At 43.5% G+C, this 14,587-nt stretch overlaps 1 protein-coding gene across 1 annotated transcript in view; it reads left to right on the forward strand.

Annotated features, from left to right (window-relative positions):
- ATP1B3 (ATPase Na+/K+ transporting subunit beta 3) overlaps positions 1 to 14,587 on the forward strand; it is a 278,992-nt gene that overhangs the window by 145,901 nt on the left and 118,504 nt on the right. Inside the window, exon 2 of the mRNA XM_086943702.1 lies at positions 5,211 to 5,339. Coding sequence (XP_086799828.1) covers positions 5,211 to 5,339 — 129 coding nt within the window. The remainder of the gene's footprint in view (positions 1 to 5,210; positions 5,340 to 14,587) is intronic.

Here is a 14,587-nt window from a genome sequence, read left to right on the forward strand (position 1 = left end):
TAGGAGCAATTTCAATGGTTTTGTAGGAGTGAAATGTCCAGCAAACTATAACACCCCTAAAACTTTTTTGAGTGAATTTCAAAGTTTTTTTTAAAGCTAATTCCTAACTATATAAGGCCTGAAACCTATGGTTTTTTTCAGTGAATTTCAAAGGTTTTTTAAATACTAATTCCTAACTATATAAGGCCTGAAAGCTATGTTTTTTTAAGTGAATTTGCAAGGTTTTTTAAATGCTAATTCCTAACTATAGAAGTCCTGAAACCTATGGTTTTTTAAGTGAATTTCCAAGTTTTTTAAAGGCTAATTCCTAACTATATAAGGCCTGAAACCTATGGTTTTTTCAGTGAATTTGCAAGGTTTTTAAATGCTATTTCCTAACTATATCAGGCGTGAAACCTATATTTTTTTTCAATAAATTTCAAAGGTTTTGTAAATGCTAATTCTATTAACGGATAACGTTTGTATGTTATTATCCTTCTGGGACCACCTGAGCAGCCATGTTTGTGAGGCACAAGAGAGCACAAAACAAGAGTGGAAAACGCAGAAAGGGGGGCAGGGTAGAGACCCCCTAACCCTTCTCAGGTTGTCCTAGAAGGACCCCCAAGGGCAAAATTATTATATATTTTTTTTTATAAAATCGCGTAAGGCCTGAAACCTATGGTTTTTTAAGTGAATTTGCAAGGTTTTTTTAAATGCTAGTTCCTAACTATATATGGCCTGAAACCTATGGTTTTTTCAGTAAATTTGCAAGGTTTTTTAAGTGCTAATTCCTAACTATATCTGGCGTGAAACCTATTTTCTTTTCAAAAAACTTCAAAGGTTTTGTAAATGCAAATTCTATTAGCGAATAACGTTTTTATATGTTAATATCCTTCTGGTACCACCTGAGCAGCCATCTCATTTCTCAGTAGAACTGAGGCACAAGAGCACAAAACAAGAGTGGAAAACGCAAAAAGGGGGCAGGGTAGAGACCCCCGACCCCCTAGCCCTTCTCAAGTTGTCCCATAAGGACCCCCAAGGGCAATTTAAAAAAAAATCAAAATCACGGGGTACGCGCACGGTACACGTACGTACGCGAACCTGTACCATGCGCGCACCCCGCAATTTTTTTTTTTTTATGCCCCTGGGGGTCCGTTATCCGCTAATAGAATTAGCATTTACAAAACCTTTGAAATGTATTGAAAAAAAATATAGGTTTCAGGACTTATATAGTTAGGAATTAGCATTTAAAAAAACTTGCAAATTCACTTAAACCATAGGTTTCAGGCCTTATATAGTTAGGACTTAGCATTTTAAACATCATATAGGACAGGGGTTCTGTGACGTTACTAGCAGATTGTAGTTTTCTGTGAAACAATCTATTAAAGTTTAAACGCACCACCTAGGCACTGTATTGTGCTTTTTTACCCCATAGAGAAGTGGTCTTCAAACATTTTAATTCTAAACCCCTCCCCCGGTGAAAACAATAAATCGAGTCCCCCTCTGAGTTTTTCCAATTATTGTATTCAATTGGCAATGTTTGAATATATGTCTAGACTTATTTAATTATTGCAGTTAAGTTCTGTTACTGTTTTAAAAACGCAATCAAATGCATAATTGCCAAACATACTATTCTGGTAAGGCAGGCCTTACTAACGCTTACAAGTGTCCACAATATGATTATTAGAAGCAGGATGGGGGTTTTGAAATATAATCTTGTTTTTCACACATGTAAAGCGCTCTAATACCTCCGGGTCTAGCCAGCGCTATATAAAACCTTTCAAAAACACAAATAAATTATATAGTTAGGAATTATTATTTAAAAAACCATTGAAATTGCTCCTATATAGTTAGTTGTACGAACTATATTTCGCGCACCCGCAATCCACTGCTGATGATGTCACATATTATATCATTCATGACATGGTCAGTGACATTACTGATGACATCACTGATGACATCTCAAATAACATCACTGATCACATCACTGATATCATTCATGTGATAATACGATGCACCTCCTCACACTCTAATATAACCTGTGATACCCCCTGTGTTAAATACAGACTACCATTCTTGAAACCATTGACACACCAATACCAGTTACTACATACGCACTCACTGATTCCTAGGTTTACACACACATTCACTCATTCACCCATAGAATCACTACTACATACAGTCACTCATCAATACAACACTATCGTATGCACTCATACACCTATGCAGACACTCGCACACTGCCACTCCATGGAGTTACTCACACACCTAGTCAGTCATGCAAAGAATCAATCACACTTCCATTTCCTCAACTATACAGTTATACACACAACACCTTACTTATTCAAACATATACTAACACATACTTATTCTCTTATATGATCACTGACCCAAGTACACAATGATCCATATAGCCACTCGCACATTCACTGGCTCTCATGTATAGTCATTTATATATGCTAACTCTCACATGCACTGTGTTTTACATATGTACTTACTTGCACATGTTGCACTGAGATATCCATTCACTCACCAACACACCCATGCACAGTCAACCGCCCATATAGCTGTTTCCACATGCACTCTTGAACTCATACACCTAGTGAATCAACTGCTCACACATCTATGCACAGTCACACACCTCCCAGCCACCCACACACACACTCCGTCTCCCATTCAAATACTTGGGCAACCAATCAATAACCCATATAGCCACTCATATAGCTACTGATCAACACATGCAGCAGCTTACACAACAACAGACATACTGATGCACACATTCAGACAGTTTAGTCACTAACCCATGCATTTAGTAAGACACATTTAATCACTCACTCATACAGTCAGTCACGCACCTACTAAATCCTTCATCCAGACACTTATACATCCACTCATTCTTCAATATGTAAAACATATTTAAACTTTACAGAAACAGTCACTGGATGATGTCATCAGTGATGTCATCAGTGATGTCAAATGAGATGTCATCAGTGATGTCATCAGTGATGTCACTGACCATGTCATGAATGATATAATATGTGACATCATCAGCAGTGGATTGCGGGTGCGCGAAATATAGTTAGTACAACTAACTATATAGGAGCAATTTCAATGGTTTTTTAAATGCTAATTCCTAACTATATAAGGCCTGAAACCTATGGTTTTTTAAGTGAATATATATATATATACACACACAGCTGCTATCCCGCCACAGTACATCAACTGTGTGCAGGTTCTCAGCGCGACGCAAACAGTGCCTCCTCCCCATAAGAAGCAGTGGAGGAGTGCATTAACCAGGGCAATCCATGTACGTGGGATGTTGTAAGGGAAGTTGTGTAGTTGGCATAACATATGCAGTAGGGAGACCATTAAAAAAATAGATGAGTGCTTGAACAGACAGTGGCAGAGGGGACCATTCCATCGTCTCTTGCAGGATTCATGAGTAGTGGATTAATATTATGCGACCAGGATGTCGTGGGACTTGGTAAAATGAAGACCCCAAGGTATTTAAAGCCCCCGTCGTGTGAGACAATTGCGAAGCCCAGGAGCCGCGCCCCTGGTCTCTGTAAACTGGGACCAACACCAAATTCGCTGGATTAGTTCCGCGGCCAGAGGCCTCCCGGACACCCGAAGAATCCAAGGGCCAGAGAATCCAGGATCTGTTAAGAAGAATAACACATCTGCCTATAGTGTGATCCTATCGGACCTGTCCAGTGACCAGTCATATCTTTGTATTAATGGGCTATGCCACACGCATGCTGCTAAAGCCTCTATCGCAAGTGCAAACAGTAATTGAGACAGCTGGCAGCCCTGCCTCGAACCCTGACATATTGGGAAATTCGACGACTGGAATCCATAGACTCGCAACAAGGCAGAGAGCTCAGTGCATAACAATTGTATACAAGACAAGACACACGGACCCAAGTTAAGAGATCGAAGGTGCTGAAATAGATAGGTCCAGCTTAGTGAGCCAAACGCCTTGTCTATGTCAGCTAATAGGATCGCTGTGTGGCGGCCCATCTCCGGTACTTTTGCAATGGCATTGTGGACTCGTCTAATGTTATGCCGGGTAGATCGGGGGTGGCATGAAGTCTGCTGGGTCAGGAAGAATAAGCTTGCGAGTACACGTGCAGAGGTGGTCCGCAAGGACCTTGCCCAATAATTTACATTCAAAATTCAAGAGGGACATGGGGCGGTAAGAAGAGGGTTCTTCCGGGGGTGTCCCGGTTTAAGGAACACCACTATCTTGGCCTACGATACTATCTCAAACATGAAAGGTTGGACAATCTTGGCTAAGGGAGCCATATACACATTACAGAGAGTAGGGGGTCACACATGAGCCCTGCGGTACTTCCTTATCTAACAGGAATTTTTGAGACCTGAAAGGACCCAGGGTAATAGTTTGCCCTCTATCTGACAACGTTTTTTAGCCATTCCAGAACAAGACCCTCAATACCACACTCCCGTAGCCTCTCCACAAGCAGTCAATGAGAAATGTGCAAGATCTACTGTCTGTGCTTGCGCGCAATGATCAACTGCTCACTTTTATGAAATAAATGATGCTTCAGAGAGAGCGGGACAGGTCTTTCTTGGCTGAGAAGGAAAAGGTAGATCAGAACTGCCATGATTCAGCATTGATCAGAAGGGTTCATCTCATGTCTGCTACTGCTTTCTGTCCGCTCATTTGCACCTCATTCGCTCTTCTACTGAGATTGACTATCCTGTTTTCAATAAAGTTTTCTTGCCTGTTCATCTAATCCTCTGAGTGGCAAGGCTACTGTAAGTTTCACTGCCTCACTTGAATTATGACGCTAATAATCGCATTTCTGTAAATTAACGTTTGCTGTTGGTGTGAAGTACCTTATAAAGTGAACCATGAAATACATTTAGAAGTAATTCAGATGTAGGCTAGAATCGCAGCTGAATGCTGAGACTAGTTAAAACTGAGAGCGAGAAACAGAAGGGATTTGGAGGAACCTGAACTATTTATCTCCAGTCTAGTACATACATGGCTTAGTGAGTTTTAAACAAAGGTATTTGTCCAGTGCTTAGATTTGTGGCAGAACTGTATGTCTATAAATCGTAAGATGGGTTTAATATCTTGTTTTGTTAGCAAGAATGTTTAGGAGGCAAAACCTTGGAACATTGTTCTTGTATAAAAAAAAGTCTGTGTTAAAGTGGAACATTTGGTGAGAGCTGCTTTTTAATATTCAAATTTCCTTTTTTTCCAGCTTTAATCTTGCTGTTTTACTTGGTGTTTTATGGCTTCTTGGCCGGACTTTTTACTTTCACCATGTGGGTCATGCTTCAAACACTGGACGACTATGCCCCAAAGTATCGTGACAGAGTTTCTTCTCCAGGTAAATATGAACTTCATTATTGAAAGTATGTTACCGTTTTCCTAAATAACTGGACAATACATACAAGAATTACACATAATGTGTTTAAAGCCACTGGACGTTTTGTTATCCCCTTCATTGCCGGTCTTACCATCATTATCTACACTTTTCTTTTTATACATACATTTCTGCTTTCTACTGACTCACTTTGGATTTGGTAACGAAGACCGATGATTTGTAGTTACTTCAGTACACTGGACAGCAACTACCTTAAAGTTCTGTTTTAAGTATGAAAGCTTTTTCTTTTTTAAATCCTCATACGCCTTGCTTCATTTTGACTTGGTCTTTGCTGTTGTTACTTTTTAGCGTACTTTTTGTTATCCATCTACTGTTTAACTGGTTATTGTGCCAACGTCCATTTTATTTTCTGACTTACGGTGTACTGGTCTGCTTTAATGAATGTAGAGCTTTAGAGACATTGTTACCAAGAAACTATGAGAAACTGTTTCCCAACCTCTCTTTTTTATTTTTTATTTGATTTTTTTAGGTCGAAGCCTTCCAGACGGCACAGCTGTCTGGGTTGCTTACGACTTATTGTGGACATTCTGAAAGCTTCCCTGGGAATGCATTTTGCCCATTGCTTACTATTCTTTGAGGTTTGTAACTGGTTGCTTTCTATTTGCTGCTTTTATTTGTTTTAGGCTGTCCAGCTTCAGTTCGTCCCTCCCGTGTGCATCTCTTGTTTATTGTATCCCTCAGAGTACACATTTTCTGTAAGCGGGCCTTTCAATCCTGTTCTTTTCTTGTCACAATTGCTGTGCATTCATAGACCAATGTCAAATATCAGGCTCTGTTTTCCGAAGAAGCTAGGTATTTACTTTTCTTTACTTTTCTTTTGCTGCTTTCAAAGTGAGAGAATTTGTGCCAATCCATCTTGATTAGTACCCAAGTGAGACGAAAGTCTGTTTTTTCTAACACACAAGAATGAACTGTACTGATATTTCAGAATATATCAACATTAGGAAAGTAGGAATGAAACACTTTTTTTGCAACTCTGTAGTGTTGTGGAAAACCTATGGTATCTAATACATCTAAGCACATCTGTACACTAGGTGATGACATTTCCACACATTATCATTTGTGCGCAGTTTTACTGTATGTCAGTGCAAAAGTAATGGCCATTTCTATTGGAAATGTGCTGTCTATAATGGCACTGCGCTACACACCATGCATACATCACCCTACGCAATTCCACTTTACACTACTCCACAAGGCTATACTCTACACCACTTCAGTCCACTCTATGCCTTTCCACTCTACGGGTTGCCACGCCATTCTACAACACTTCACTCAACTCTATGCCCTTCCACTCCACACAATGAGTCAATCAATCATGGGTTTGTTAAACGCAGCTACTCACCCGAAAGGGTTTCAAGGCGCTAGTGGGGGAAGGGATGACGCGGTTCCGGTTACTTCATAGTGGTCTGTCGAAGAGCCAGGTCTTGAGGTCCTTCGTGAACTTTGAGAGTGTGATCCACATGAAGGTCTTTCATAGGAGTCGGAAGTTGTAGCAACAGGAGGATGAGACCGCGTTGATTTGGTAGTTCAGTTTGAGTACGAAATCCAGGATGATTCTGAGATTCTATGCGTGGTCCGTGGGAGAGGGCGGTTTCCCGAGGGCGGAGGACCACCAGGTGTCATTCCTGACGTCGGGTGGGGGCCCAATATGAGTACTTAGGTTTTGTCTGAGGTGAGTTGTAGGCAGCTGTAGACACCACTTACCCCACTCCGCTACAGTCTACCCAAGCCCAACAAGTGCAGCCATTCACCTCTGCAAGTGAAACAATATTGGGAGTCATCCACACTCTCCTGGCCCTTACGCAAAACAACACCCAAAGTAATAGGATATCCTCTTGTTTGCCAAGGGGTGGGATTTCTTAGTCTGCAGGGGAGCAGAAAGACCGTTGAGGTTTTAGGGATGAGGTTGGGGCAGATGTTAGGATGAGCAAGACCCAGCCCATTATTTTATTTAAAAATATATATTCCTGCCATACAGTGTTCTTTCTGGTCCCCAGGGGAAAATTAGGATACAACAGTGGGACAAGAGCAATCGTTACAAATAGGTTCAAGGTGTAAACATGATGTTGGCGCGATTCAGAGCACTTACCAATCTAGTTAGGATGGATCCAATCATGGGAGAAGTGCAGGCACTATAAACAGTACCAGTATGATTATATCCTGCCAACACAATTAATCACCTGATTACACACATGTAAAAGACAACGATCAGGTAATGGGAGAAGAACATTCCATAAATACCATACAAAGATGTGCAATGGCCTGCTAACTCTGTTAGTCCCAGGATTACAACTGTGTAATAGAAAGTCAGAGCATCAGAGAGGAGGGCAGTATTGAAGCAGCTGAGCGAAGGTCTTTAGGGCAGCAACTTCAGCATTAGGATTTTTTAAAAGAAACTGTGGATGGGATATGACCGACTTCCGGTGGAAGGGAGTTCCAAATCTTTCAGGCCATGCCAGGGAAAGCTCAGTTACTCGTTCTCTTTTTGTGGAAGAACTGTGGCTTTAGGAGCAGTGAGTTTTCACTTTGAGATGGATGGCCACACCCTGATAATTCTAATTTGTGAGCCAGATAGATGGGAGGTCTTGAAGTGCAGGGCTTTGTGAGTGATGCAAACTATATTTAGTTGTATTCTAGCTTCGTAAGGTAGCCAGTTTGGGGTTTTTAAGGCTGGGGATATGTGATCCCTTCTTTTTGTACTAGTAATCAATCTGGATGCAGCATTAATGGAAGCCCTTTTTGTTTGGGTGGACCACAGAGCGTGGAACTACTGTAGTCTAGGCTTGGTAATACTACAGCTTGAACCGCCCATTTGAAGTCTTCTTGTGGAAGGAATGGTTTGAGATTCCTTAGTAACTTCATCTGGTGTTTAGCATCTTTGATTGCATTGCTGATATGATTCTGCATGCTTAGGCGCCTGTCTAGAGTGATTCCTAGAGATTTAGAAGACTCGATAATGTGGGGGGGATCAGCTGAAGGTTGAGAAATGATGCATCCAGAGGTCAATCTTAAGGCCGTGGTTAGGGGGGAGCGATGAGAAGAATTCTGTTTTGGAGGTGTTGAACATGAGGTAGTTTTCAGTGAGCCCGATTTGAGTGTTCATCAGGTCAGTCGCGGCTGGTATAATTCGGGGAGGGAGGCACACGGAGTGGGGGGACCGGGGTGGGTGCTTTTTTTATTATAATTTTTTTTTTACAGTGGATAACTCAACTTTGCCGGCCCGTCCCGCGTCCTCCAGCTGCGTCGTCCTCTGTACAACAGGAAGCAGCCGCTGGCAGCCTGCCTCTGCTCCCCTAAGCCAATCAAAACGCTGCAATGGCAGCATTTAGGTTTAGCAGATTTGTAAAGCGCTTGACTACCCTTGGGCATCTCAGGACTGAGGTGATGCAGGACAGGCAGGTGTAAGCACATGGGTTTAGGGGAAGAGCAATGTCTTGAGTCTTTTTTCAATTTTTCGCTTTCAATTAGTCGTGGTTCTGGATCCACGCTGTTCCTCAGTTTGGGTACCAAATGGGTGCAAGACCTTCCGCCCCATCTGGCTCTCTTGAATCTGGTAGGATTCATCAGAAAGTTAGAGTTTGACCTAAGGTGACGAAGGGGTGAGTAATGTGAGACCAGCTTTTGGATCAGGCTGGGACGCCGACCCCCACAGGTGTATATGGGGAGGCCATTTTCTCTATGTAGGCTTTGAAAATGCAGTGTGGGTATGACTGGTTTGGTCGACCCTGGGGCCGACCAAACAGTCAGTGCTCACAACAGTGTGCAGGCCACTCCTCTCCTGCCCTCAAGCAGGACCGCCCGCCCCAAACCAAACCCTGCCTTCTCCTTTCTTGCACTGCGAGAAAGCAGTGGGGCGAAGCTCCTCCACCTACATGGAGGAGCCGCCCCTGCATCAGGATGGAGTGGAGTGATATGAAGTCTTTGGATGAGGAGACTCAAAGTTGTCATCCGTATACATATGAGAAATGCTCACAGAGTTCAAAGCATTAGCTAATGGTTCCAAGAATAAAACCTTCATAGAGACTGTAGACGGCTGAGATAGGGATTGATTCACTTAGATCTTTGAGATCTGTTGTGGAGGAAGGAAGTGAACCATTGCAAAAACAAACCTGATAGTTCCATCCTGTGTACTAGCGTAGATAGTAGCTTGCTGTGGTTAAGTGTCGAAAGCAGAAGATAGGTCAAGGAGAATCAGGAGACCGGAATCGTTTAGCTCTAGCAACTTTAAAATATCATCCAGGATGTGAGTGAGTGAAGATTCTGTGCTGTGGCCTCTACAAAAGCCCGATTGATGTTGATCCAACAGTTGGAATTTCTCAATGTGAGAAGAGAGTTGAGATTGCACACACTCTTCTAAAAGTTTTGCCACTGTGGGGATGTTGGAAATAGGACAGAAGCTATTCAGATGAGAACTGTCTGCGTTTGTTTTTTTTTAGACTGGGGGATAGTTGCACTGCTTTTAGGCATCTGGTGTCATGCCTTGCAATAGTGAAGCCTTAACAATCTTTGCCCAAATGTGGAGGATGGCAGCCTTTATTTCTTTGAATATGGGAGTTGGTAGAGGGTTGTTGAAGTGGTTGGATGGTTTGATCAGAAGAAGTGTTGTAGATGTCCCTTTCACTGAGGGGTGTGAAGGTGTGCCAAGAGGCCTTGTTCTTGGGTTTAGTGCTAGGAGCGACAAGCAGCTCCTGGTGTTCAGGTGCAGCAGTGAATCCAGAATTTGGAAGAAGAGCCCTTTTTAATTCTAAGTTGATATTGATGCTTGACATTTTTTTGACAAAGAAGGCAGCCAATTTGTCGCAAGTAGGAGTGCCTTGGTCCGGGAGGATGGGTGCTTGGAGCGCTTGTTGAGTAACAATTTCGAAACGTTTCTTGGGGTGTTTTTTGCCTCGATTAAGTTGGGGTCTGAAGAAATCTGCTTTTGCACTCTTGATTTTTTTTGTTGTAAAAGCTCCGGACAGCTCTAAAGTGGGTTAGGTGTTCTGTAGATGGTATAGATCTCCAGGATCTTTCCGCTGACCTTAGATTACGTAAGAAAAATAGTATCCCAACTGGTATTAATTGAAAGCAGTTAGCAAAGATATGCATAAAACATTATCCGAAAGGAAGCAAGGAGACTCTATATGATTCTAACATGTGCGTGAGGCATCATTTTATGTACACATTTTTAAAAGAGAAACAGAAGTATAATTTGCAGTTATTGCAGCACTGCAGTATACAAATCACAAAGATGGAGAACAACCCACATTGTACGTGGTGCTCTAGGTGTGACAGTGAAAACCAAGGTATCGACGCATGTGACAATGTGAAACAGCGAGGGCGGTGCAAGGTGACTGGTGAATAAATGTACAGTGAAATATTTGGTCCACGGCTTTTGGTCTGACTTTCCAGCGCAAATACAGGCGCATGACACGAAGCGGTTTACTACATTGAATACTTCAAAAATGAACTCTTAATCCACTTGGAACCGCCGTGGACCAAATATTTCACTGTACATTTATTCACCAGTCACCTCGCGCCACCCATGCTGTTTCACATTGTCACATGCGTCGCAAACCGAAATCCCGTGATATGCTAAGAACGGCGTGTTCAATGCAATTAAAATTGAGTTAAGACTCACTATCATTGTACCCTAATTAGTCAGGGCGAGGGGTTAGGTCACTCCTCTCTAGACACAACTTTATACAATGCGGCTTGGCTGGTGGAACAAAAAGAACAGAAGTTCTTTCTTACTCGCACATGATCAACCAGATAAAACTTGGTAAACATAACCGTATATTCATAGTTCTTCAATCATTTATAATTACCCGGTGTCGGCAGAGGGCTCTCATATCAGCCTACACCAGACCAGAAAGGGGTGTGTTCATCACTCTTTACCCCCTTATTCTAAAGCACTCTCGTTCCTTATTGTATCACCTGTGGAAATAGTGTCAAAGACTTCACATAAGTACTGCATGAAGTGTGTTCATTTTAGTCTCAGTTGCTTATTCTCAAACTGTTTTGTTCTTATCGTGTCCCAGATGTCACTCATCTAAAAAACAACTCTATCACTCCCAACCTTTCAGTGCTGCTTATACGTAAAAGGGACTTAGACTTCATGTCAATAAGGGCTGTGTCTCTCATTTATCTATTCGCACCGCCCACGGCCCCGTATATCGGCGCATCCAAGCATATACGCTCTAAAATGATTTCCCATTGTTCAAAGCCCTTTTGCCTTGAGATATCCGAAATCCAGTGCCAGCGCGGCACCATCAAGCTACAGACCGCCATTGCGTTATGCCTTCCCCTCTTACCGCATAAGCTTGACTCTCGAGCTCTGTCTCGACCCAGCAGCCAAGCGCACCGGTGACTATGGGGCTATCTACCCTGCGGCTACTCTCCACTCCCAGTACGGGCGGGTCAAGTGACCGCGTCTGGTATAACACGGCCAGAAAATCCCCTCCCAATAGCCGCCATCTTAGAACATGTAAGGAATCTTAAATCTGAGTGGCGCAGTGCATTTCCCCTCGTTACTTCGACCATTTAGGTCTTGTAATTCAGAATCAAAATAACTTTGTTCCTCCTTTTAGTAATGGCTTTAAAATTACATGAATTATTTTATATTGTGCCCTCGGTGCCATAAGTGGATAAATCACTAGCAGCCTGTCCCGACCTTGTCCGGGAGCAACAGGCTTCCCCGACCCCCGCCCGCCGTGACATTGTCCAGCAGCCCGGTCCCCCGCCTGCCCCGACCCCCGCCTTCCCCAACCCCCTCCTGCCCTGACATGGGTCCCCTTACCTCAGCCGCTGCTCCCCCCGCCTGTCCACTGCTCGCACCGCTGCTCGCCTGTCCGCTGCTCCTTGCGTCCTTACGTCACCGCTGCTCGCCCGCGCCATGTCCGCCGCTCCTCGTCATGCTCCTGGACGCCGCTCCTCCCCGCGCTCCTGACGTGAGCATGCACGCCGCGGCCGGCGCTACTTCGGAGGGACTACTTTTTTTTTAAATAACGTTTTTTTATTTATATAGCCTATAACCATCTACACACCCTGACGATTCCAACGGTGTATCGGGTGTGTGGATTGGCGCTGTGGTTCCAGAGTTTACCCGCCTCAAAGGCTGAAAGTTCTTCCTTTATTATAGTAGTATAGATTGATTCATTAACCAAGCACAAATGCACCACAATTATATAGCGCTACGTGCAATGTGTGTAATAACCATCAGTATCGGTCTTTTTTTTTTTTTTTTTTTTTTTTTTTTTTTTTTAAATTTAGACAAAGACAAAAGAAAAACATCCACAGCCGCATTGCAATATGAGCACATACTACAGGTTTCACGTAGTTTTCCACAACAACAATCTGTCAAATCGGAAAACAATCTCAATATATGTAATAAATTCCAGCATCATATGTAATAAATTCCAGCAGCGTTGTAACAAACTATTAAAAGACCAGGCAAATGCGGATCGAAACAAAGAAAATATAAAAGAAACCCCTGTGCGGACAAAAAAAAACAAATGAAAAAACAATCAAAGAAAGAGAAATAAAGAAAAAACATTCTCAATCACAATACAATGTCATTAATAAAGATCAAGCACTGTGCGATTCGACCACAATACAATGGCATTAATAAAGATCAAGCACTGTGCGATTCAACCACAATACAATGGCATTAATAAAGATCAAGCACTGTGCGATTCAACTATCTAAGTGCTTTTATAGCAATCGCCTCGCTCCCATTGTTGGACCCCTCAGTCACAAGCGCCCCACAATACATCTCCCTCCTTACTCTGGTTCAACCAATGCCCTACTCTGAATGTGCAAGCAAATACAATCACAGTGGCTCCCAGATATCTCTCGGCCTAGACGATAGGGGCAGCTCCTCCGCATATACGCTGTGGCTATCCTGACAATACACCAAATCGGCCAGCCAGGCCTTTAGGATGGGTCCCTTGCCCCTCCCCCACGTGATCGCCACCCTCCTAGCGGCCATAAGCAACGCCAGTCGCACAAACTTGCCCTTCGCCCCCTAATATGTGGCACACAACAGAGAAGACACACCAGCGGTAAGGTCCGCGGTGACCATCTCACGAAAACTGCACATCACAGCATCCCAAAATGCAGCTACCGGTCGGCAGTTCCACGCTAAATGCAGAAAGTCTGCATCATCCTGTCCGCACATGTCACAACTCGCCGTCTCACGCAGGCCATATCCATCCAGTCGAGCCGGAGTGTAGTACACTTGAGGTATATACTTGAAATGAATAATCTTAAGATTGCCATTCATACAGTGTCCCAGTCAGTCCGCATATGTGTTTCCAATTAGCCTCAGATATATCGACATTCAGACAAGTATTCCACTTGGCCCAGCTTTTATCCACGCCCAACCCTGTTTCGTCCTTAATTTTATATATCTTAGAAATTAGTCTCTTATTATTGGGTACGGTGAGAACAGACTGCAAAGATGCCAGAGCTGGAGGCTCGTCTGGAAAGGTGATATAATGCTCCCGGGCTGCACTCCGCAAGCGATGAATCGCAAAGCAGAATAGAAGTGATTGATTCACAATGTGGCTCAAGTCCCCCTGCTCCCTAAAAGTGCTGTTTGGGTATACATCCTGCATGTGAGTAATTCCTGCCTCCCTCAACACCCTACTAGACGGGGCCTCCCGTGTGACCGACAAATGCGCATGCCACTCTAGGCGCAGGTCTTGCGCGTACATCGGTAACTTCTGCTCCAACTTCTCTATGCGCTGCAATGCCGATACCGTGGCATTGATCTCCGATTTCGGGGTACCGCGCGAGCTATGAGTGACTACACTGTGCAGAGGGACCGGGGCGGCATCTCCCTCCTCCACTGCAACGTGTGTGGCTTGAAAGCATGCAGCCTATACCAGTAATACAGATATTGAGCCTGCGCACTTAAGTAATATGCATAGAAGTCCGGGACCGCGAAGCCACAGCGTTCATACCCCCTGGTGAGAACCGACCACTGCACCCTCGCCGCCTTACCTCCCCACACCAACCGAAGCAGATGACCACGAAGTGTCTTGAATAAGGACAAATTAAGCACTATGGGCACATTCACGAACAAATAAAGAAACCGGGGCAGCGCCACCATTTTGAGAAGAGCGATACGATCCGCAAGTGACTGCGGCAGCAACAGCCAAGTTTCAACCACGTTTTCCAAATTCGAGCAAGCTCTGCCATAATTCTCT

The sequence above is a fragment of the Lissotriton vulgaris genome, chromosome 11, assembly GCF_964263255.1.
Source record: "Lissotriton vulgaris chromosome 11, aLisVul1.2, whole genome shotgun sequence".
Classification (NCBI taxonomy): Eukaryota; Metazoa; Chordata; class Amphibia; order Caudata; family Salamandridae; genus Lissotriton; species Lissotriton vulgaris.